The 26,571-nt window shown below is 40.0% G+C and overlaps 1 protein-coding gene across 1 annotated transcript in view; it reads left to right on the top strand.

Annotated features, from left to right (window-relative positions):
- The window catches only part of LOC136876853 (WD repeat-containing protein 54), a 240,518-nt gene that overhangs the window by 183,991 nt on the left and 29,956 nt on the right, over positions 1-26,571 (top strand). Inside the window, exon 4 of the mRNA XM_067150611.2 lies at positions 9,748-9,973. Coding sequence (XP_067006712.2) covers positions 9,748-9,973 — 226 coding nt within the window. The remainder of the gene's footprint in view (positions 1-9,747; positions 9,974-26,571) is intronic.

The raw sequence follows: 26,571 nt of genomic DNA, 5'->3' as shown, positions 1-26,571 counted from the left end.
AAATGGCTCCAAACAAGGGCCGAGGCAGACAGGGATTTGTACGTAGATGAAAGAAACAGAGCTAAACAAATAGTAGTTGAATCCAAAAAGAAGTTGTGGGAAGATTTTGGTAACAACCTGGAAAGGCTAGGTCAAGCAGCAGGGAAACCTTTCTGGACAGTAATAAAGAATCTTAGGAAGGGAGGTAAAAAGGAAATGAACGGTGTTTTGGGTAATTCATATGAACTCGTAATAGATCCCAGGGAATCACTGGAGAAGCGGAGGAAATATTTTTAAAATCTTCTCAACGTAAAAAGAAATCTTCCTCGTGGTGTTGCGAACAGCCAAGCTCATGGGGAGGAGGAAAATGATGTTGGTAAAATTACACTTGAGGAAGTGGAAAGGATGGTAAATCAACTCCATTGTCATAAGGCAGCATGAATATATGAAATTTGACCAGAAAAGTGAAGTACAGTGGGAAGGCAGCGATGAAATGGCATCATAAATTGATAAGATTAGCATGGAGTGTTGGTAAGGTACCTCCAGATTGGACAAAAGCAGTAATTGCACCTATCTATAAGCAAGGGAACAGGAAAGATTGCAACAACTATCGAGGTATCTCACTGATTAGTATACCAGGCAAAAATTCACTGACATCTTGGAAGTGGGGGCGCGATCAGTGGTCAAGAGGAAGTTGGATGAAAACCAGTGTGGTTTCAGACCACAGAGAGGCTGTCAGGATCAGATTTTCAGTATGCGCCATAATTGAAAAATGCTACGAGAGGAATAGACAGTTGTGTTTATGTTTTGTAGATCTAGAGAAAGCATATGACAGGGTACCGAGGGAAAAGATGTTCGCCATACTGGGGTACTATGAGATAATGTGTAGATTATTAAAATCAATCAAAGCCATTTATGTTGACAATTGGGCTTCAGTGAAAATTGATGGTAGAATGTGTTCTTGATTCAGGGTACTTACAGGGGTTAGACAAGGCTGTAATTTTTCACCTTTGTTGTGCCAGGCTCCTCACTTTCATCTATCCTGTCCAACCTCCCTTGGTCAACTCTTGTTCTTTTCCGACCCCGATGCTATTAGGTTTGCGAGGGCTAGGGAGTCTTTCATTTTCACGCCCTTCGTGGCCTTTGTCTTCCTTTAACCGATATCTTCATTTTTCGAAGTGTCGGTTCTCTTCCTCTTTTTTCCTCGAATTAGTGTTATATAAAGGATTGTTGCCCAATTGTATTTCCTCTAATAACAATAACCACCACCACCACCCTCTAATAAACGTTCCCCATCCCCTTTCTCTATTTATCATTTCTTTATCAATTACTACGGCAAGTTGTTTCAAGTTGAACCTCGTATTTCTTTCATTATTTCTTCCTATTTTTTAATATATTTTTATTTGGCTTTATTCTTTTTTAACGTTTTAAATTATTTTAAAACCTATATATCCACTTTGAATTTGACGAAATTAAATCCTACACTGTTTTCCTAAGACTTCATTCACGTCACCTTCTACTCTTCGGCCGGAGAAATAAATGCCTACAAGACCTGCCTAGCAACGACTTTACATAAGTGCATACTTGATCTGCTTATGAACTTCAGCTATACTTGTTTTCGGCGCAAGATAGTGATGTTCTGTTTACTCTCTTGACTGTGATTATTGTGTTTTGAACATTAACTGAATTGCTGCGATATGATACAATGTTAATTTTTTGCCTGTGTTCAATATATTAGTTGTTTTAAGATCTTCACTAATTGGCTGATGATGACACTTGAAATGTGTTGAAACTGATCCCAATAAACAGGTTGTAACTACTTTTTAGTTCAACTTACTACGGAGTATTGAAAGGTGCATCCTTCCCTATAATATTGTACATCTTCTTATTTCTCTATTCAATACGGAACAGTCATGAAGTTTTTAACTTTAAATGGATCATCTCCTGAAAGGTATAAAATGGCAGGGAGGGATTCAGTTAGGTAATAATAATTAATAATCGTATGGTCTTCAGCTAGGTGGAAATGTAATAAGCAGTCTTGCCTATGCTGACGACTTGGCCTTAATGGCAGATTGTGCCGAAAGCCTGCTGTCTTATATCTTGGAACTTGAAAATAGATGCAATGAGTGTGGTATGAAAATTAGCTTTTCAAAGACTAAATTGATGTCAGTAGGTAAGAAATTCAACAGAATTGAATGTCAGATTGGTGATACAAAGCTAGAACAGGTCGATAATTTCAAGTATATAGGTTGTGTTTTCTCCCAGGATGGTAATATAGTAAGTGAGATTGAATCAAGGTGTCGTAAAGCTAATGCAGTGAGCTCGCAGTTGCAATCAGCAGTATTCTGTAAGAAGGAAGTCAGCTCCCAGACGAAACTATCTTTACATCGGTCTGTTTTCAGACCAACTTTGCTTTACGGGAGCGAAAGCTGGGTGGACTCAGGATATCTTATTCATAAGTTAGAAGTAACAGACATGAAAGTAGCGAGAATGATTGCTGGTACAAACAGGTGGGAACAATGGCAGGATGGTATTTGGAATGATGAGATAAAGGCAAAGTTAGGAATGAACTTCATGGATGAAGCTGTACGCATAAACCGGCTTCAGTGGTGGGGTCATGTTGTGAATGGAGGATGATAGGTTACCTAGAAGAATAATGGATTCTGTTATGGAGGGTAAGAGAAGTAAAAGGAGACAAAGACGACGATGGTTGGAGTCAGTTTCTAACGATTTAAAGATAAGAGGCCACAGCACTAGTTGCTAATAGAGGATTGTGGCAACATTTAGTAAATTCACAGAGGGTTGCAGACTGAACGCTGCAAGCCATATGGGTCTATTGCCCCGCAGGGGTTTTTTCACATGCCAGTAAATCTAACGACACAAGGCTGACATACCTGAGCATCTTCAAACCAATCCGTCAATCAATCAATCATTCAATCATTCACTACTGATCTGCATTTAGGGCAGATGCCCAGGTGACAAATTCCCTTCCTGTTATCTTCCTAGCCTTTTTTTTAAATTATTGCAAAGAAGTTGGAAATTTATTGATCATCTCCCTTGGTAAGTTATTTCAATCACTAACTCCCCTTCCTATGAATGAATATTTGCCACAATTCGTCCTCTTGAGTTCCAACTTTATCTTCATACTGCGATTTTTCCTACTTTTAAAGACACCGCTTAAACTTATTCGTCTACTGATGTCATTCCACCCCATCTCTCCACTGACAGCTCAGAACACACCACTTTGTCCAGGAGCTTGTCTCGTTTCTCCCAAGTCTTCCCAGCCCAACTTCGCAACATTTTTGTAACACTACTCTTTTGTCAGAAATCAACCAGAACAAATCGGGCTGCTTTTCTTTGGATTTTTTTTCCCCTCCAGTTCTTGAATCAGTTAATCCTGGTGAGGGTCCCATACACTGCAATCGTACTCTAGTCTTGCCATGCTGAATGGCTCAGACGGTTGAGGCACTGGCCTTCTGGCCCCAACTTGGCAGGTTCAATCCAGTGGTATTTGAAGGTGCTGAAATACATCAGCCTCGTGTCGGTCGATTTACTGGCACGTAAAAGTTATCCCGCAGAACAAAATTCCGGAACTTCAGCGTGTCTGAAAACTGTATAAAGTAGTTAGTGTGACGTAAAGCAAATAATGTTACTATTAGTCGGGGTCTTACCAGAGACTCATATACTCTCTCCTTTACATCCTTACTACAACCCCTAAATATCCTCATAACCAAGTGCAGAGATCTGTACCCTTTATTTACAATCCCATTTATGTGATTACCCCAATATTAACACCTAGGTACTTACAGTGATCCCCATAAGGAACTTGAACTCCATCAATGCAGTAATTAAAACTTAGAGGACTTTTCCTATTTGTGAAACTCACAACCTGACTTCTAACCCCATTTACCACCATACCATTCGTGTTGTCCATCTCACAACATTATCGAGGTCATTGTCCGGCTCCATGGCTAAATGGTTAGCATGCTGACCTTTGGTGACAGTGGTCCCAGATTCGATTCCCGGGAGGGTTGGGAATTTTAACCATCATTGGTTAATTTCACTGGCACGGGGGCTGGGTGTATGTGTCATCTTCATCATCATTTCTTCCTCATCACGACGCACAGGTCACCTACGGGCGTCATATCAAAAGACCTGCACCTGGTGAGACGAAGTCCTTTTGGACACCTACTGGCACTAAAAGCCATACGCCATTCCATTTCATTTTGCAGTTGCTCACAATCTTGTAACTTATTTATTAATCTATACAGAATAACATCATCCATGAAAATATTTATCTCTGATTCACTTCTTTACTCATATCATTTATATATATATAAGAAAACATAAAGGTCCAGTAATACTTATCATCATGAGGATTTCCTTCCAGCAAGCCTCCACGGAATTCTGTCCTGGTATAGTTTCTCCCTCTTGAGATCTTCATTAACCTGGTCTGTCCATCTCTTTCTAGGCCGTCCAATAGGTCTTCTTCCCGGCACCTCGAGTTGGGTGCATTCGCTTCAATCTTGCAGCACCTATCCTTTCCTCCTGCAGGTCTCCAGACATGATTGGCACCCAATAGGTTTTATGCATTGTCTGTTCACCCCTTAGAGGGACTCCCTTGTCCCAGATTAGGTTTTGTACTTGCTGGAAGAAGCTGGATCCTTTTGATACTCTGTTTAATACTTCTCGTCGCCATAAGACCTACCTGTGTCGGTGCGACGTAAAGCAACTAGCAACAACAACATTAATACTTCTAGTTTGGCATTTCCATCGTGTGATATGGCACTACCCAGATAATTGGAACTTTTCACACTTTCAACCTTCTCTCCCTCCAGTATGATGTTAGGAGGTGTGGGCATTGCCACTGACTTGCTCTTACTCACAGTCAACTTGAATTCTGTAAATTTTGTATTCCAGTAATACACTCTCCTCTGAACTCCCATTTTAGTCTCTCCCCAAATGGAGATGTCATGAGCAAAAACAAAAGCATTGGGATCTTCATTTTCTACTTCCTTGATTTCTTTCATAATTGTATCCATAAGTGTAACGAAGAGTAACTGGGAAAGCGAACTACCTTGCTTAACACCTCTGTACCCCTCTTAATTATTACAGGGTCAGATAAAGCTTTGCCTACTCTAATTCTCTGAGTTATGTTTTCTAGAAATATACCCACCCATTCAGTCACTCTTTTGTCTAGTCCAGTTGCACTCATCTTTGATAGTAGTCACTCGTGATCTACCCTATCAAATGCCTTAGATAGATCAATTGTGATACAGTCCATTTGACCTCCTGAATCCAAGAGATCATAGGCTGCCCAACTTAACTTCAAGTTGTATCCTTACAAGTTTCATCAAAGAAAATAACCCCGAGCAATGAAAGGGTAATTCTACTGGTAATAAAAAAATTTAAAACCTTATCAAGAACACTCAGTAGTGCTCTAAAATGGAGGGGTGCCAGCATATAACACATTTCACTTCAAGGGCCTATAGCAATTTTTACACTTTTGCATTGTAGATCACACTCAAATGTACCAACTAGTGTAAAAAGAAAAAAAATTCGCACTTATCGTAGTTTTGCACAGGCACGGCGTTATTTGAAGCCAATGTTCAGAACAAAGAAATTTCTCTGTCTTATCGTGGAGTAAGAGCTGAATTTCCATACTATTCATGGACGTTCTTAACAATGAGATCTTGATTCTTTAGTGGTAGGTGATGCCTCAAGGGACAAAACAAGGAGTCACTATTCCCTCATAACTGTCAAAACTTACCTGTAGTTAAGACATTGATCTGCCCCATGCACTGAAGACTCCAATCTGGATAAAAAGATCCTTGGTGCTGGCTTCAAAGTTAAAGCTGACTCCAGGCATTGGACTAAACTTCGTCGTTTTCCAAAGTTATGAAAGGTTTTCTGCATACAGCTTTGATTTTGAAACTGATACCAGTGGACTGAGCCAGGATCAAACTTGTCAACGTGGAGTCAGAAGGACAGCGCCTCAGCCTGACTGTTCTGATAACTACTAGTCACTGGTTCTGGCCAGGTCATGACTGACATCGTAGTAATGACCTATGTTGAGTGCAGTTTAATATTCAGCTGTGTCTGTCGCCGCTTCATTGGAAAATGGATGGATGGATCTTAAACAACAAAATAGCTCATGGAAATTTTTGTTCTAATCCTTTTTAACTTACAGCCAAAAATAACAGAAATATCTGTGGCAGTTCGAGAGTCGGTAACTGTAAAGTTTTTTGAAAACTAACCCAATGCTTGGCTTTCTTTTATACCGGAAGGAAAAAATCAAATCAAGATCGGCAATGAAACCACAAAGAGGAAGGAAGGGAGTAAGTCAGAATCGGGAAGTGGACAATAATATAATTATCCCGTCAGCGATGTTGTTTCATTACCAAGCCAAGCTGGACAGATCTCAAATGTGTAGCTGGAATAGGTTCCTTACATGAAGCATGTCCCCTTAATACTTTTATTTCCTGGCAATACGAAGACTTTAAATTCATCAGCCTGTGTTTTGCTACTTTTTCTTGTTTGCTATATTTGTCATATGTGACTTGTTTTGTACTTATTGTACTGCCCTGGTAACTCAACAGTGGCTCCTGCAATGTCAGTGTAAACAGAAATGACATAATTCACAATGTTGCCAACATTTGGTAAGTGTTGATGCACATAGTCTCTACAGTTGGATATAAGGATAATGCTCAGGTAGAGAAGATGATGAAGTACAAATTTACTTACAACAATTTACAGAAAAATAAAGAGTTGAAAACTACAAAAGCAGCTGGAATTGATAAGATTTCCAAAAATATACTATAGGCTCTGGGCTGGGAAATACATATTTGATTACTGATTGCATGAAGGAGCTATACCAAATGAGTGGGGAGTTGCTATAACAGCATGTAAGCTCTGTGAAAGCATTCTTTCTGATTATATCATACACATTTGCAGAATTACTAATTGGTTTGATAGAAGGCAGTTCAGGTCTAGGATTCCAGCAATATACAGCAGATATTTTATTTCAGGATGTCAAATTGACTGTATTTGACAGGCTACTTGTGCCAGGCTTCTAACTTTCATCTATCCTGTCTAACTTTCCTTGGTCAACTCTTATTCTTTTCCGATCCTGACACTATTAGATCATTCAAATGCATTTCCATCTACTTCATGGCCCTTGTCACATCCCTTCCATTCTTTCTCTCTGGTTAGTGTTTTATAGAGGATGGTACCCTAGTTGTACTTCCTTTTAAAACAATCACCACCACCACCTCATAAGTGGAATTGTAAATAAAGGTATGCAGTGGCGGCGTGTGAGAGGAGCTCATTGTCTTCTCCTCTTTGAAAGTTAATTCCATCTGCCTCTCCTTCTTGATGAATTCTTCTTCATTCTCTGATAATTTCTGTATTAGTAATGTTTTCTCAATCACCAGCATAGGGAACCTCAAATATATGTCCCGAATGAGTAAATAGTTGGTCCGTTATTGGATGTAATAAATTTTCCAGCTAACTCATTCCTGGTTGCCAGTGTTTCGCCGCAGTGTGCTAAGTTGGGCTCATCAGTTGGTAAACGGCACAGTGCCTACCGTGGAGGCCACTGCGTAGGTTATTTGGAACCACTAGCACTATCGATGCACTATGAGAGACTTCGTCTCATTTTCAAAAATTGTTGCCTGCCTGGCCATCAGATGATACAGATACCTGAAATATATGTCCCGAAAACAAAAGTTTTAGAACTCCCGTCGTAAGGTCCTCGTCTACGCTGTGCTCGCTTCTGAGAGGAGTATGTCAAAATCCTAACTGTAACTTTGTTTCAAAGAGCAGAATGCTGCTTCAGGAAAAATATTCTTCGTGTACTTTTGATCACCTAACTGTAAAAATGTTAATTTCTCCAACTTCTAGATGTTTGTACCTAGGTAAGGAAAGCACCACCATTTGTTCTAGGTGATATCTGACAAAAGAGTAGTGTTAGGAAAATGTTGCAAGAAAGGGATGATATATATATTCATATAACTTGCAATATGTGTGATGGTAATGTGAATTTATGTCACAGGTATCATTTTGACGTTGCCTCTTCTTGATATTTTTTCCATCCTCTTTCATATTGATGCCTTGTTTCATGAATTATAGATACTTTTTGTTTCCTCTGCTTTGGCAATACAGAAATTTGCATTCAGTATTTGTCAGTTGGCCATGTTGAAAACTAATACAATGAAAATGAACTGGAATTCTGAGAGAACATTGTTAAAATCTTGAATTTCGTGATACGTCTGACTGACCCATTGCTTAAACAACTCATCTAATTCTTGTTTCTGTTCATGAAACTGTTTTAACAAGTCTTCCATTGTAAGTCCATTGTGTTGCTCACATCTGCTGACTTCCTTTTCTAATGCAGCCGTTATTTTTCTCAAATTAGAAACGAAAGAAGCCGAACTGTTCAGAGTTGTAAGGAATATTTTACATTCCTTTATATTAGAGTTTGTCTGTGTAAGTGCAAGGTTCAGTCTGGGAGCAAAACATTGTCAGGATATTTGTTTTTCCACTCTTTTCTGGAAAACCACTGAGCTCTCTGGACATCGTAACATCTGCAAGAGCAAGTGCACCGCTCTTTCAGCAGCTGAAAGTTGAGTATCATGACTACACTGGCTGAGTGCATGGGACCCACGCCAGGAAGTAAGGTCATGAGAAGGTCGACTAAGTTGTGTGTTACAATTGACATATTTTAATTGTAATGGTCAGTATTGATGTAATTTGATTAAGAACTTTATTTTATTTATGTGTTCACCTAATCAATACACACCACTTCACAAGTGAAAATCCATATAATTTTAATATCTAACCGTAATACGGTACATGTTTTGCCTTACTAGAAGACTTCTTCAGCCGTCTTACTAAAAATAATAGCTTAAAAGTAAAATCGCTATTGAATATATCAACTTGTCTTCTGAGGAATCTTGAGAGAATGTGTGTGCAACACTTTGTTTTGGTTACATATTTCTTAAGAATATTTTAAGTGCACACTTAAAACAACTACTAGAGCACAATAAATGTCTGTAAAAAGTTTGTTAAAAGCAGTTAGCAGCTGATTCTAGCTTGATTTGAGTTCCAGAGTAAACATTCGGATGTTTGAGGCCAAGTTTGGAAGCATATTGTGTGAAGTAAGTGCTCACGCTCGTTGGATTACATGGCTCCAAATAAAGGTATCTGAAAACTCCTGTGCTAAAGTCTGGGGAATTGACAAAGAGGAAAGAAGGGTAAGTGGAGCATCTCCAAAAACCTAGCTAGCTGAAGAAGTCTTCCAGTAAGATGAAACATGTACCGTATTATGCTTAGACATTAAAATTACATGTATTTACTTGTGAAGTGATGACTTTGAACAAAATAAAGTTCTTAATTAACTGGTATGTTCTGTAGAACGGCGTGGAGATCAATAAGCTTGAGTGGAATAAGTAGGAAAGATGATAAAATGAGGAAGTTGGTATTCAAGAGGACAAATAGTTGCTTGTAGGAATTAGATGTTTGATAAATTTCCAACTTGTTTGAAATGATCAAAGAACGGACTAGGTAAACACTGATAGGGAATCTGCCACCTGCAGTAAGGCTGTACTCTGAATTGCACAAACTTTCCTTTTGCTTTGTTTTGTCATGACTGAGTTTCAAAGAAGGCCATAGAAGATGTTCAATATATTTCTACGATAAAATAAAATGTACTTGATTTATTTGTTAATATTTCCAGTGTTATGTTAGAGTTGCTCATTCTGTTTCCAGCTTCCCGTGCACCTGTCTTCAAATCTGGAAGTCTTTTATACTAGCTGCGTACGGTTCAGGTCACATTCGGATGTTTGAGGCCAAGTTTGGAAGCATATTGTGTGAAGTAAGTGCTCACGCTCGTTGGATTACTGCCCTTGACCTGGCTCCGGATAAAGGTGTCCTGCTTTCTGTATCTGAAGACTCCTGTGCTAAAGTCTGGGGAATTGACAAAGAGGAAAGAAGGGTAAGTGGAGCATCTCCAAAAACCATAAAAGTACTTAGTGGCATGTAAAACCATTAACATTAACTGGACCACTTGAGTCTTCCAGCTACACTTTTTCTTTGAAGGTTCTACTCTTTGATTCTTCTTATCTGCCCAGTACTTCTTCATTCATTCTGATTGCAGTATTCTTAATTCTTCTGGAATCTCCACAGGCATTCTGTGCATCATTTCAGTTGAAAATTTGTGATTCTTAAGAAGGGTGGTAATTTTATTCTTGGTCTCTGCATCTGTAATTTTGAGTCCAACTGTTTTGAGATCCTGTTGAATTTCTTTGATCCAATGCCCTCCTGTCTTCTTTCCCAGATTTCTCATCACTAGTTGTTGTAAAATCCTGTTTTCTGGTAATTGTAAGCTGTGAAAGAAATAAGAGATTCGTTTCTTTTTCATACTGCTGGTAACTGGGTCAATCTCTCAATAGACAGTTTCATTGGGGAGGATTCTCCAGACTCCTTCAACCTGCTACTTTTTTTTAATGCAAGTTCTGATAATTCTTCTTTCAGTTTTGAAGAACTGATCAGTTCTTCTTTCATTTTTAATTTGGAACAAGGTTTCGCAAGCGTAAGTGGCTTCGAGCAACGTTACAGTTTTGTAGTGTTGGATCTTATGTCTATTGACAAGCATTTTTTGTTATAAGTTGACCAGGTTAGAAATTGTGCTTTTTTCATTTTGTTGATTCTATTTATCTATGTTGCTTTCTCGTTTAAGTTGTGCATAATGATTTCTCCAAGGTATTTAAATTGTAGGACTATGTTAATTTTTTTATCATTTATGATGACTTCATTTATGTCAAGGGGTTTCATTTGCATGATCTCAGTTTTCTCAAAGGATATTTGGAATCCTATTTTTAATGCAATTTTCTGGAGACGGGTGATCTCAGCACTGACTTCTTCCATGTCAAGGGCTAAAAGAGCTAAATCATCTGCAAACTCTAGGCAGTTTGTCCTTATTGAGGGTTTCGCTCCAATTTTGATTTTAGGTAGGTTTTCTTTTTGCCAAGTTTTCATGATATACTGTAATCTAAAGTCACATTGAAAAGCAGTGGGGATACTCCGTCACCTTGTCTGAGGCCTGTATTTAATGTAAAAGCATTTGACATTTCTCCCCTGAACTTTACCTTTGAAATTGTTGGTTAAATTTAGTTCAATAATTTTTGTTAATTTAGGATTCAAATGATCTGAGGATTTTTTAAAAGTGGCTCTATGTATACTATCATAAGCCTTTTTTGAAATCTATGAATGAAATAAACAGCTATTTGTAATATTCCATTATTAGTTTCAGGTTGAGAATTTGGTTTGGGCAACTTCTGTATGATTACAAGTAATGAAAATCATTTTCTCTGCATTGAAAGAAACAGTACAACTTAACTGACAAAGAACGGTCAGAGAGAATGAAACATTCCTGGGAACAAACCAAATTTGTATTCATAAGACTTGACTATATAGATTGATTTCAGTTCTCCAATGTGGGCATAAAATAAATAATATAAGAAACACACGGAAACTTAAAAAACACTAGTCAATTGGGAAGATTTCAACCGCCTTCATTCAAGCCATTATTTTAACTTGTTTCAACATAGGTTCATTTGGAATCAAATATAAACTGTTGTTTACATGTACTTCATAGAGAGTGTCCAACAGCCCATGGATACTTCGGCGAACTAATTTGTTTGAGTCTAAAATATAATTAGTCAACATAGACATCCAAGTTGAATTACGACGTAATGCAACGTTTTTACATGAGCTGGTCATAATATCACATACAAAATTTCATATCTTGAAGCTAACTCTGATTAAACTACATCAGGAACTTAATATTGAGGTCAAAAAAAATTATGGAAATTAATACAAATTTGGAATGCTTTTCCACAACATTTTACAATGTAAAATACGTGTACAGCAATTGTAATTATATATATTCTGCATTCATTCACAATATTTGTATATAAATTTTAAACCGTCTTCGAACTTAGCATCAAATAAGACTTTAAACCACCATTATTGTCAATACTGTACAGATGACGGCCTTGTTTTAAGTGAAAATTCACCACGTGTTCACTAGTGTAACATTTTTTTAATCAATTCGATATTTTGTTAATGATAAGATCTTGTAAATGTTTTTTAATATATTCACTCACGCAACATGTTTTTATAATTTCCAACTGGATGTCTGGTAGAATTTTGAGGTATTGATATGACTGATAATGCCCCACAGAAGGGGCGAAACATGTCTCAACTATTTTAACGATGTTTAACTAATACGTTAACATCTTGTACTGTATTGAATAGGTTGAAGTTAAAATAAATTTCTTATATTATTTTACAACTTCTGTATGGGCGAAATCCTCCCTGGTATTCTCGTGGTTCCAGAATGTTTTTTATCCTATTGTAAATCATGTGGGAGAAAATTTTGTAAATGCAGTCCAAAAGGGTTATTCCTCTGTAATTGTCTGGATTAGTTTTATCTCATTTTATGAATAATGGATGGATTACGCCTGAGGTCCAATGTTCTGGGATTTTCTGTGATCCACATTTTGACTAGATGCTGATGTAGATTTATGATTGCTGGTTTCCATGCCTTTTTTCAGATTTCTGCAAAGACTAGGTCTTTACCACATGCCTTATAACTTTTTAGTTCCTTAATTGCGAATTCTACCTCATTGATAGCTGGAGGATCTATTAGATCTGGGGTGGTTAAAATGGATGTGTCAGTATTTACTTCCAACGTTTCCAGTGGCTCCTCGCAATTTAAAAGGTTTTTCAATGTCTCTGCAAGGATCTCTGCATTTTCTTGATTACCATGGGCAACCTTCCTGATTTATCTCTTCAGCATTAATATTGGGGGCTCATAATTTTTAAGGTATTTGCCAAGTGTTTTATAATAATCTTGTGATTGTTTTTTGTTAAAACTCTCTTCTATCCTTTGTAAGGTATTTTTAAGATGTTTACGATTGGTTTGAATGATGATTTTTCTTTGTTTTATTAGTTTTAAATTTTATTTGTCTGACCTTTGGGCTTGATGATTTATCCAAGCTTGGTATCTTCTCTCAATTGCCTGGTTACATTCTTCATTCCACCATTCATATATTTTTCTAGGATTTGTTGGAACTAACTCTTCTGCTGTCGATTTTAGTTTGGTGGTCATTCTTCTAATGTGTTAGTGTTGACAGATCCTTCTCCTGTTTTTCTATAGTACTTCCTATTACTTATTAAGGTAGTAGGGTCAAAAAATTTTTCTATTTTTATTTTGAGGTCTTTTCTTAACCCTTGGAGTTTATTTTATTTTGATCTTAACATAGTGATCTGACCCTGAGTCTCCCCCCTTAGGACTTTGACACTGTAGATATCACGATGGTGAAATTTATGCATGCAAACGTCGTCCATTTGCCGTTCACCTTTCCGGAAATCTGGATGTTTCCAAGTTTTTAATTTGTGAGGTTTCCTTTTAAAGTATGTTGATTTTGAGATAAGATTGTGGATTTTACATAATTCAACCAATTTTTGACAGTTTTTATTCGTCCTCTTATGTGCTGGCCATTTTCCAATAATATCTCGGTACCTTCTTTCTTGTCCAGGTTGTGTGTTAAAATCGTCAAAGAGAATTTTAGCATGTGATGGAGGTATGTTGATTAAAGTTTGATCCAGGAGATCCCAGAATGTTTGTGCTGCTTCTTTATCCTTTAGGGTGTTATTTTTCTGATTAGTGGGAGCATTGCGTAGATTTTATTTGCAGAATTCAGAGTTAGTGTGGCAACTCTGGGGGATTGAGATTTAAATTCAATGACTGAATCAATGATTTTGAGATGTATTAGAAATCCATTACCAAACTGTGATGCCTTTGTTGGCAGGATGTAGTGTTTACAGTGCACTATGTCTTCCGGTATGGGCTAGAACATTGACCTCTCTCAGTCTCATCCTTGGCTTTGACAATGTGAAAGTGACTGAGGTGTGAGTGATGCCATTCCTTATGCAGCCAGTCCCTGCTATCAATGGTGTGAAAATATCGCTCATAGGGTCGGTTGGCAGACTGATATGCAATAGCACCGAGCTCGATAGCTGCAGTCGCTTAAGTGCGGCCAGTATCCAGTATTCGGGAGATAGTAGGTTCGAACCCCACTGTCGGCAGCCCTGAAAATGGTTTTCCGTGGTTTCCCATTTTCACACCAGGCAAATGCTGGGGCTGTACCTTAATTAAGGCCACGGCCGCTTCCTTCCCACTCCTAGCCCTTTCCTGTCCCATCGTCGCCGTAAGACCTATCTGTGTCGGTGCGACGTAAAACAACTAGCAAAAAAAAAAAAGATATGCAATAGCAACTTGTGACTCAGTGCGGAACTACCTCACTTCCCTAGTACGCCTAGGCTATCTATGACAGCTTAATACCCAACATACATACCAAACTGCGGACAGTTTTTCATCGCTCGTTTTCCAGGCATTACTTTTTACTTTTTTACTTTTTTTTATTCTATTGGGTCTTGATCACTATTCCTTATTTCTTGAATGGCCATTGTTCCGGGGATACCGTGGTTCACAGAGGTGAATTTCCGACAAAAGAGTAGCATTACAAAAATGTTGCAAAGTTTGGGCTGGGAAGACTTGGGAGAAAGGAGATGAGCTACACAACTACACCTACTTAGAACTTGACTCAGAAGATGTCACCACAGAAATCTGATGTAATTTCCTTATTGTGAAGTTTCCTGTACTGTGTGAATTTTTACTTGTTTTGTTTGCCATTCATCAAGAAGTTTGGATATTCTCTCATAGATGCCACTACCAAAAAACTATGATCATGCACCCTGGTGCGAAGTGAAAGAACTTTTGATTTAAAGAAGTTCTGTATTCATAAGTTTTTTTTACTAATTGATGTTCATTTATTTTTGGGTTGGCAATATTTATCTTTTCTTTCCGCCAGTTTTGAATCCAACCAATCAATAATTTCTGTAATTAATTTTCTAACAATCACAGTCTTCTTCTCCTTCTTCTTCTTCTTCTTCTTCGATTTTGAGTGTAACTTTTAAATTAACCAATAAAAAGAGAGGGTGTGGCTAGTTTAATCTTGAATGGTCTCGATCTTTCCCCGAGGTGTACATCCGAATGCATGAATAATTTTTTACAATTCATGGGATTAAGAAATGTTAACAGCGTTGTTAATAACAATGGCAGAATGCTTGACCTAGTATTATCAAATATCACTCCCATTACCATCGACAAAAACTTCCATCCTCTCGTACCAGAGGACAAACATCATCCGGCCTTAAACATTACTTTTGTTACCAAGAAGAAAATCGTGAGTCCAGACAACGAGAACTTGAAAATAGAATACGAATTCTGCGGAAATAAAACCGCCGGAGAGAGAGGAACCCAGGACACGTGAAGAAGGCAGATTAAGCCCTACCAACCCAACCAACCCAACCAGATTCCGGAATTTCAGACGTCAGAGGAATCAGGAGAGACACCATTACCAACCTAGGAATTTATGGAGACAGCACAAAAGCACTCCTGAAGAAAATTTGACGAGAAGAAGAGATAGAATGATAGGACACATCTTAAGACACCCAAGACTTGTTCAGTTGGTTTTTGAAGGAAGTGTAGGTGGCAAGAACGGTAGGGGTAGACCAAGGTATGAATATGACAAACAGATTAGAGCAGATGTAGGATGCAATAGCTACGTAGAAATGAAAAGGTTAGCACAGGATAGGGTAGCATGGAGAGCTGCATCAAACCAGTCTATGGACTGATAACTCAAACAACAACAAGAACTTCCTTGCTGTCACCTATATCTTCAGCTGAGAAGGAATAAGTTGTAGGGCTATCTGTAGGTGGAGGTGAGGAGTGAGGACTGTACCGGGCGGTACACCTCTACACCGTTTATTTAAAAGTTGCGCCAGTTGAAACTCCTCTTCTGGAGGAAGGTTGAACTTTATCTATTCTATTAATTCTCTACTTTCTCAGAAGATGTCACCACTTGGAAATTTTTGAGTTTGTGAACTGTGTCATTTTTGATGTGTCTTTGTTTCGCTTGAAGTAAGAAGTGTGAACTTTCTCTTCTAGAGGACACTACTGAAGAATTACAATAGTGCAACCTAGTGCGAAATCAAAGAACTATTTTGTTGAAGAAATTTTTATTTCAAATGTTTGTTCCTTGCTAAATTTCTTTCTGTTATTGTTTAAGTTGGCTGTATACCCCTCTTTTTCCCCTTAGTTTGGATCTAGCCAATCCCGAATTTCTTTAATTAATTTTCCACCAATAATGTGTTTCTTTTTCCCCTATGTAGGGGTTTCTTTTCCCTAGCCAATAAAATTTTTTGTGGGAGGGTGTTTTATTTCCCCTAACGCCTAGAATCTTCCGCGAGAGGATATAAACTGCTGATTTTAGGGTCTCCAGGCCACTTCTGTTCCATCTTTCAGTGTATTAAGTACATAGCAGGAGGCGGGAAGCGCCTCTTTCTTCTTCAGCCGTTCAACACCAGGTAATGGCCTATTAATAACTTCTTTTCTTGCTAGGTCGGCAGTTTAACACTCGCGGCGGGTTCGAAGCATTTCCATCATGTAACCTTTTCCTAAAATGTAATTACTCTTTTCATCTTTTTCTTGTAAAGCTACATATTGGGATAGAGAGTGCTAACCCTCTCGAGCTCCCACTCACATTTGTTTTGAGGTGAACTTATTTTCTCAAACCAATTCTTCCGTGATGTAATGTAAATTGTTATTTTCTGAAGTCACCTCCGTAGTATGGGATTAGCCCTTGTATTAACGGCCTAGTGCCAAGTAGGTCTTAAACAAAGTGTATCAGGAGTGCGGTTAGCCTCCTCTCAAATTGTTATTTTAGAGGTCATGTAATCAACTTTCTTTTTCATTCAATAGACCTCAGTAGGTTGGGTATTTTACCCCTGTGAATACGTCCTTAGAGGACAGCTTGAAGGTAGAGTTTGGTGTGGCCTTTGAGAGGCTTAAATTTTGAGAGCGGATCGCTCTTTTGGAATGGAGTGTCATATGCCTCGTGGAGGCTTTTCTGTGTAATTCGGAGCCAGGGGCTCCTAGGGATGAATGGGGTTTTCTGCCCCTCTGTTAAAACTTGTGTTTGTGGTAAAACTGAGCTGATCGCTGAAGTCAGGGCGTGAAGCCCAAAACCTGTAAATATTGTAACTCCCCTTGTTTTGCTACATTGTACCTGCCATGTCTGTTATTGCTTTGTTTTTGAAAAGGAAATATAACCTTGTTAAATTTTAAATTAATTTTACATGCACTATAATTTCGTAGCTTGAAACCTATTCACACCCGCACCTTCTTTTACGCATAACTACCGCTAAAACACGGTAACAAGTGGTAGCAGAGCGTGGTTGAATGGGTCTCAATTTAGCCCCTTTTGTCGGCTAAACATTGCTTTGATTCGAACTCTAATAATTTTCTCAGTTGCTGGAATTTTTTGAGTTTTTCAAAATTGTTCTGTCATCATGCCCGGCCCTCGCGATGTTCTCCTCCTTAACTACTTGCGCAAAGAGGAGTTGATATACGAGTTAACTATCAGAAATGTGCAATCTGGAGGCACGGTTGCAATCGACACCAACAAGCTTAGAGAGTCCCTTGATTTGCCCATTTCCATCCCCAATTTGGGAGAGAAAGAAATTGATGACTCTCTTTCCACGATCGTCGAGAATATTACTGGGCTAGCATCTGTAGTCAGCTTTTTTGATGAAAACGATCCGTCTCCTAATCAAATTAAGCGTGTGCAAGGCAGGCTATATCACTTTTCAAATAGAGTTAATGATCTGTTGTCTCTGAAGGTGAATGACGTTCAGAGGAAGCAAGCTAATACGCTCCTTGAAACTATCTCTGAATTGTCTAGTAAAGTCACTCAATTGTTAACTGGGGAAGTTCCTCCCAAATCTGATCAGCCCACCGTTGTGAATGTAAGTAGTGAGGAAGAACCTGCTAAGGGAGAAGGCAATAGGATAACCGTTGCTGCTCAAACTATCTCTGCCCCATTGGACAACGAGTCTGAACGCCGCACATCGTTGAACAATGTACGTGCTGAATTAACTTCCTTGCCATTGAAACCTTTACCTACTATGTCGCCCGGGTTTAGCAGCTTGCCTCATCCATTGGCAATGTTGCTCAGAGGTATATCCAAGTTTTCCGTTAATACCACCAGTGACGTAATTTCATTTTTAAGATTTCTAGTGGAATTTCAGGATCATGCCCTTGTGTTTTCTCTTTCCCCATGTCAAATTTTGCAAATTATCTATCCTTATGCTATTGGGGTTCTCTCAGATAAAATAGTAAGAGCCATAGCTGAACAGTCGTCTATCGAAGATTTCCATGCACATCTGCTTGCAAATTTTATTCCTGCCCGCGCGAGGTCATCTCTTATTCAGAAATACTATTATCGAGTACAGAGGTTGGACGAAAACTTGGCTGACTTCATCCAAGATATTAAGTTTTATACTAGGGTGTTTGCTCTGCACTTTCCTGAAGATCAGATTGTGCAGGCTATTGTAGAAGGTATTTCGCCATCCTACAGGTCATATTTGTGTTTCGCGGCGTGTCCGCAAACCTTCTCTGAACTTGAAGCATTGGCCGTCTCAGCGGAAGGAGTTAGATACGCCGATTCTTTGCGTGTCGCGAAAGAACCCCCGCCTTCCTTTAGTAACACTCGGCCTCCACCTCGCCGACCAGTCAATCCCCGTAAATGTTATGCTTGCGGGTCGCCTGACCATCTGCGGAATAAGTGTCCTCTGATCAAGTCAAGTGGGACAAGGAATGGAGCAGGGTCATCACAAGGCTGTTTTAAGTGTGGGGCCTTCTCACATATCGCCAAGAATTGCCCAAACTCAAATAGCACCCCCTCCTGCTCAACTTCTGGTGCAAATTCCAGCTATGTCAATAATAAAAGGTGACTAGTGGCGTCGGCTGAGCCGACTAATCCATCTTCCCGAGACTTAGCCCCTAGTAAACAGGTTGTAAATGCAGAGAACGACCAGCCTTCAAATTCATCTTTTGAATGCCCTAAAGAGTGTCTTAGGATTGCGGCGGATACCCCCGCACCTGTTCCTTTTCTTAAGATTGAGTTAAATAACGAGCCTATAACAGCTCTCTTAGATTCAGGCAGTGTTTGTTCGATTATTTCGGCTGAATGGTATTCTAAATTGAAATCTGTTTGTAAACTACCTGACCATGTCTCAGCTCTTATTCAATATGTTTCGGCTAATTCATCGCCATTAGAAATTCTAGGTTCCGTACTGGTCAAAATTCGTATTTTTAAATTTACATGGAAAATCAAACTGTTTGTGGCTAAGCACTTGTCTTGCCCCATCATATTGGGAGCGGACTTCATTTCTCACACTGGTCTTGTGCTCGATCTCCAGAGTAGGTCGTGCACATTCAAATTTGCGTCCAATTGTAGAATTCCCTTGTTAAAGTGTAATTCTGTATCATGTTCATCTATTTCGCCTACCCAGGATGAGATGTTGTTAGACCTTAGACATCTACCTGAGGAGCAGGCTGATAGTATTCGGAAACTGTGTCAGTCATTTCCCGAGGTGTTCTCTGATACTCTTGGTGTTACTGACCTTATTGAATACAAAATTGAGGTCACGGATTCGATTCCTGTCCGTTTTCCACCGTATAGGCTATCTCCACCTAAAATGAAGGCTCTGAAAGAAATCATCGATCAGATGTTGAAGGATGGTATTATTAGGCCCTCTAAGTCAGCGTATTCTTCGCCTATTTTTCTAGTCCCGAAACCCCAAGGAGGCTTCAGGCCTGTCATTGATTACAGGGCTCTCAATCGGAAGGTGGTGTTGCAATCTGTGCCCCTTCCCGACCTTCATTCTTGTTTTTCATGGTTTCGTAAGGCCAAGTTCTTCACCATCTTGGACTTGAATCAGGCCTATAATCAAATTCCCCTTGCCGAAGAGTCTAAACATCTTACAGCGTTTGCCACGGACTGGAATTTATATGAATACAACCGCGTGCCTTTCGGGCTCCCCACGGGGGCAGCTGTGCTCACTAGGCTACTAGATAGGGTCTTTTCCGACATCAAATTTGAGTACTTATATCACTACTTGGATGATGTCGTCGTATTTTCCGAAACCTTTGAAGAACATCTAGATCATTTGCGAGAAGTTCTCAATCGCCTTCGTAAGGCTGGGTTAACTGTTAAGTTGTCCAAGGTTGCCTTTGCTAAGCCCTCTATGTCATTCCTAGGGCATATTGTGTCACCTGATGGTGTAGCAGTCGATCATTCTAGAACACAGGCCATCCGTGATTTTAAACCCCCCAAGGACATTAAAGGTATCGCCAGGTTCATTGGCATGGTGAATTTCTTCAGGAAGTTCATTCCTAACTTCGCTAATAGAGCGGCGCCCTTAAACCTTCTTCGTAGGAAAGGCATCAAATTCGAGTGGGGACCTTCTCAACAAGCCGCTTTCGAAGACCTTAAATTAGCTCTCTGTAATGCCCCTGTACTTGCTATGCCGGATTTCTCGAAGAAATTCATCGTCCAAACCGACGCGTCGTCGTCGGCGGTAGCTGCAGTCCTTCTTCAAGAGACTGAACTAGGGAGGCGCCCCATCGCCTATGCGTCTAGGACATTGTCAGCTCAAGAAGCAAAGTACTCCATGTATGAGCTTGAAGGTTTGGCAGTCTTATTCGCCTTAGAAAAGTTCCGTCTCTATCTGGAACACGTCAAATTCGACTTGGAGACAGATAATCAAGCCTTAAGCTGGGTCTTAGGTAGGCCGCGTCGTACTGGTCGTATAGCCCGTTGGGCCATCCGTATTTCTGCCTTTCAATTCGATGTACGACATATCAGAGGTACTGAAAATGTTGTTGCTGATGGACTCAGCCGTATGTTTTCTAACGACGTCGAGACCCATGAACCTGTCGACAGTTCATCACCTTCCGAGTCCATACTATCTGAGGTTAATGCCATCCTAACAGATGCTCCCATGCTCTTTAGAGATATTGAGAAGTACCAACGTGAAGATCCGACGCTGGCTCCGATAATGGAAACCCTTTCTTCTGGGGAACATGTTGTCCCTTATGTTCTGAGGAATGGTGTTTTATGTTGCCCTTCGAGGCATGACAAGATGATGAAAGTTGTCGTTCCAGCTGTTCTTGTGCCTATGATCTTCAAGTATTATCATGAGACCCCATTAGGAGGGCATCTTGGAATCTTTAAAACCCGTGAAAAAATTCGTGAAATGTTCATTTGGAAAGGTATGGACGGTGAAATCCGTGAACTTGTAAAAGCTTGTAAATCTTGTTTGCTTAGTAAACCCACCATGTCCACCAAGGTAGGCCTGTTGTCTTCGCATCAAGCGTCGCGCCCCATGGAACGCCTGTATATCGATTATGTAGGACCCTTCCCCCAGTCAAAGGGTAATGCTAACAAGTTCATCTTTGTGTGCGTAGATGGCTTTACTAGATTTTCTTGGTTATTTCCGACTAAGCTGGCTACCGCTCAGTCCACCATTACTTGCCTAAATTCTACTTTTGCTTCTTTTGGTCCGTGCCAATATATTGTATCTGATAATGCTAAGGCGTTCACATCAAATTTATTTCGTAAATTCTGTTTTGACTTGTCCATCTCTCATGTAACTACTTCCGCTTATTACCCTCAACCATCTCTGGCTGAACGGGTTAACCGTAATCTCAGGTCCGCACTTATTGCCTATCATCATGAAGATCATTCTAGGTGGGACACGTCCCTGCATTGGTTAGCTTTTGCTTTGAATTCGGCGGTTCATGAATCACACAAATTTACTCCAGCTTCTTTGATGTTTAAGTTCGTTCCCAACACGCCGCTCTCTAACCTCTGGTCTCTGAATGACATTCTGCCCGAGACAATAGATCCGGACAACATTAAAGATCTTTGGAAGAAGGCTAAAGCTAATCTTAAAGTATCTCATGAAAAGGTTAGGGAAAGGTATGATCGTGGACGGAGACCCACCACTTTGAAGGTAGGTGACCAGGTTATGGTCAAAAATTTTGTTCCCGCGGGCAAGCTTGCCCCCAGATTTCATGGGCCTTGTATCATTCTCGATTTTCTTACGCCGGTTACCTTATTGCTAAGTAATCCAGCCACCGAGAGGATATTTAGAGTTCACCTGTCCCAGGTGAAACCGGTGTAATTTCTGTGTTAACTTGCTTCATATTATTTTGAAAGGATATGAAGGTTATATTTTTTTTTGAGTTTCACTTTTAAGGCATTCTGCCCCTTCTGTAATATTTTGGTTTTAGATGTAAGCCTTGTGTAAAACCTGCCCCGACCCGTTAAACTGCCATCCTGTTCTTGCCACGGCCATTACCACGCTCCCGTCTCCTGCTCCACCTTACACTGTGGCTTCATAATAGTAAATGCCATGGATATCTACACGCCGCTGGCCCCTCAACCTCTCCACAAGCCTGTACCCTCAAAGAAGATGATTGTCCAACACAATTCTGCCGCCTAGCTTTAATGTTTCAGCGCCCCCGCAGCCGCGCAGCGCCGTGCAGCGACTGGGGAGGGGGATGGGCCCCCTCCTCTCCAGCGAGGACGACATGTGCACGGCGAGCCGGAGCTCTCCTCCCGGCCAAGGCTGATGTGCGGCGCACGACCTGCTACATGCCCGCAGCCTGTATCTGTTCACCGCGGGCGCGGCGTACTTCAACACCTCTGCTCCCCTCATAGTGCGGGCGAGCGGTATCTCAGGGTACTTGAGGGGTCCGAGCGGCCTCCGTTGGACGCAAACTGCAACGACCGGTCTGGCCATCCGACTCAATCTACATCAACTACATGGACAGTCACCATAAGCAATAACTACACTTGGGAATTCAACAACAATAATTGGTGGACATTGCCAAATTTTTCATCACTTTCAAGTATTAAAAGTTTATCTTCAGAAATTCAAATTCTACAAACATAAAGACTTTCATTCACCTGCAACAACAATATTTTGAAACTGAATTAAGAAATCTTGTAAATGCTTCTGCTATCTATCTTCGTATCAACATCATTACTTGGACTTTGTTTCAAACTGATTTCATGTGTCACCCCTGGAGGAACTTTTGGGGGGGGAGGTCTGTACCGGGCGGTACACCTCTACACCGTTTATTTAAAAGTTGCGCCAGTTGAAACTCCTCTTCTGGAGGAAGGTTGAACTTTATCTATTCTATTAATTCTCTACTTTCTCAGAAGATGTCACCACTTGGAAATTTTTGAGTTTGTGAACTGTGTCATTTTTTATGTGTCTTTGTTTCGCTTGAAGTAAGAAGTGTGAACTTTCTCTTCTAGAGGACACTACTGAAGAATTACAATAGTGCAACCTAGTGCGAAATCAAAGAACTATTTTGTTGAAGAAATTTTTATTTCAAATGTTTGTTCCTTGCTAAATTTCTTTCTGTTATTGTTTAAGTTGGCTGTATACCCCTCTTTTTCCCCTTAGTTTGGATCTAGCCAATCCCGAATTTCTTTAATTAATTTTCCACCAATAATGTGTTTCTTTTTCCCCTATGTAGGGGTTTCTTTTCCCTAGCCAATAAATTTTTTTGTGGGAGGGTGTTTTATTTCCCCTAACGCCTAGAATCTTCCGCGAGAGGATATAAACTGCTGATTTTAGGGTCTCCAGGCCACTTCTGTTCCATCTTTCAGTGTATTAAGTACATAGCAGGAGGCGGGAAGCGCCTCTTTCTTCTTCAGCCGTTCAACACCAGGTAATGGCCTATTAATAACTTCTTTTCTTGCTAGGTCGGCAGTTTAACACTCGCGGCGGGTTCGAAGCATTTCCATCATGTAACCTTTTCCTAAAATGTAATTACTCTTTTCATCTTTTTCTTGTAAAGCTACATATTGGGATAGAGAGTGCTAACCCTCTCGAGCTCCCACTCACATTTGTTTTGAGGTGAACTTATTTTCTCAAACCAATTCTTCCGTGATGTAATGTAAATTGTTATTTTCTGAAGTCACCTCCGTAGTATGGGATTAGCCCTTGTATTAACGGCCTAGTGCCAAGTAGGTCTTAAACAAAGTGTATCAGGAGTGCGGTTAGCCTCCTCTCAAATTGTTATTTTAGAGGTCATGTAATCAACTTTCTTTTTCATTCAATAGACCTCAGTAGGTTGGGTATTTTACCCCTGTGAATACGTCCTTAGAGGACAGCTTGAAGGTAGAGTTTGGTGTGGCCTTTGAGAGGCTTAAATTTTGAGAGCGGATCGCTCTTTTGGAATGGAGTGTCATATGCCTCGTGGAGGCTTTTCTGTGTAATTCGGAGCCAGGGGTTCCTAGGGATGAATGGGGTTTTCTGCCCCTCTGTTAAAACTTGTGTTTGTGGTAAAACTGAGCTGATCGCTGAAGTCAGGGCGTGAAGCCCAAAACCTGTAAATATTGTAACTCCCCTTGTTTTGCTACATTGTACCTGCCATGTCTGTTATTGCTTTGTTTTTGAAAAGGAAATATAACCTTGTTAAATTTTAAATTAATTTTACATGCACTATAATTTCGTAGCTTGAAACACCCGCACCTTCTTTTACGCATAACTACCGCTAAAACACGGTAACAAGGACGATGCAGAGTCCCTATTCAATGAGAACTCCATCATAGGTCCGGACTATATAATGTCAATAGTCAGTGTGGTTGAAGACCCGGAAATTAAATTAAAATTGGAGGAGGCTAAAAATGACGTTCTACAGAAATTTGCATGTGTATTCGATGACAAGCCTGGAGAGATAGCTGGCTACGAATATCATCTTGATGTAAATGACTTGTCCCCTTATCAGAAGAAACCATATCCCGTACCCGAGAAATATCGAGAAGAAGTTCGTAACTTAATTCATAAAATGACAGATGATGGGATAATTTCGCCTTGCGTAACTAAGTACTTGAATCCATTGGCCATAGTACGTAAGCCTAACGGCAGTATCAGAATTTGCCTCGACGCAAGGGTCCTAAATGACCGACTGACCTTAGAATATGACCGTCCTCCATTACTTAAGGATATTATCAGAAGATTCCACGGCATGAATTTCTTTAGTTGCCTTGACGGAACTTCTTCATACTATCACATAAAATTGGATGCTGAAAGTAGGCTATTCACAGGCTTCTTATTTGAAAATAGGACCTATGTTTTCAACAAAATGCCCTTTGGTATTAAGAACTCGGGAGCTGTTTTGATCAGAGCCTTGGAAAAACACTTATCAGATGATGTAAAGGACATAGCTACGATTTATGTTGACGACATTTTGATTGCCTCGAGAACTTTCGAAGAGCACGTGAGAGATGTCAGTCTGGTCCTGCAGGAATTGGAGAAGAAGAATTTCAAGATAAATGCCCAGAAAAGTCAACTTTTTCAAACATCAGTATTATTCTTAGGACATGTAATTAGTGGTGATGGAATTCAACCCAACCCTGCCAAGATTAAGAGTATCATTGACTTTCCTAGACCTCAGCGCATTAGAAACGTGAGACAGTTCCTAGGACTTTGTCAGTTCTTTTCTCAACACTGTCCAGACTACACTGAGACGGTAGCTCCTCTTCAGCAACTACTACTTAAAAATAATAGATGGAAGTGGACCGAAGAATGTGAACGAGCTTTCTTTGCCACCAAGGACATGTTGAAAAACTCTGTTAAACTAGTTTATCCGGATTTTTCTCTTCCATTCTTCATAGAGTGTGATGCCAGCTCTGTAGGAATAGGCGCAGTACTGTATCAAACGAGACCTGAAGATCCCGATTACAGACTTTTCATCTCGTTTCTAAGTAGAAAACTACGACCTCACGAAAAGTCTTATACTATAACTGAACTCGAAGCACTGGCTGTTGTTTTTTCTCTCCAGTATTGGAAGAAAATTATCTACGGCTATCCCATTACGATTTACACAGACCATAAAGCTCTGACATTCATATTGTCATCTGACATGACGAATGAGAGAGTTTCCCGATGGGCTCTTTTTATTCAACAGTTTGACCTCACAGTAATACATAGGCCTGGCCGGAAGAATGCATTAGCAGATGCCCTCAGCCGCAACCCTGCTGAAGTTATTGAAGTTCACGAGGTTAACATCATGACTGATGATGACGAAGAATGTCTTCGCAAACTTCGTTACCTTGCCCAGATGCAACGAAGAGACGCCAATTGTAGGGAATTAATTCGATTTTTATCAGGTTCGATTCCCGCCGATGATGATGAATTTCCACGTCTCCAACGACTCTCTTCAAACTTCTGTTTACGAGATGGGATTCTTATGAAATACATTGACTTAGCCAAGACGCAGTGCAGGATTTATGCACCTGTTAAAATCAGGAAGGCCATCATATGGCATTGTCACTCAATTTCAGGTCATGCTGGTACGGATAAAGTTCTCAACCTTATTAAGGAAAGGTTTACATGGGAATATCTTAGGCGAGACATTAGGAGAATTTTGCGGTCCTGTGATTTATGCCAGCGGATCAAGTCGAATAATTATCTCCTCAAGGAATTTCCCAAACCGCTGATCCCGGAAAAGCCCGGAGAAATAATGGCAATCGATCTGTACGGCCCTTTGCCAAAGGCGACCAGGGGGAACAGACATGTCATTGTAGTTGTGGA

The sequence above is a fragment of the Anabrus simplex genome, chromosome 7 (assembly GCF_040414725.1).
Source record: "Anabrus simplex isolate iqAnaSimp1 chromosome 7, ASM4041472v1, whole genome shotgun sequence".
In the NCBI taxonomy this organism is placed as follows: Eukaryota; Metazoa; Arthropoda; class Insecta; order Orthoptera; family Tettigoniidae; genus Anabrus; species Anabrus simplex.
Note: the sequence above shows the minus strand (reverse complement) of the source record. Positions and strands in the feature narration are given on the sequence as shown.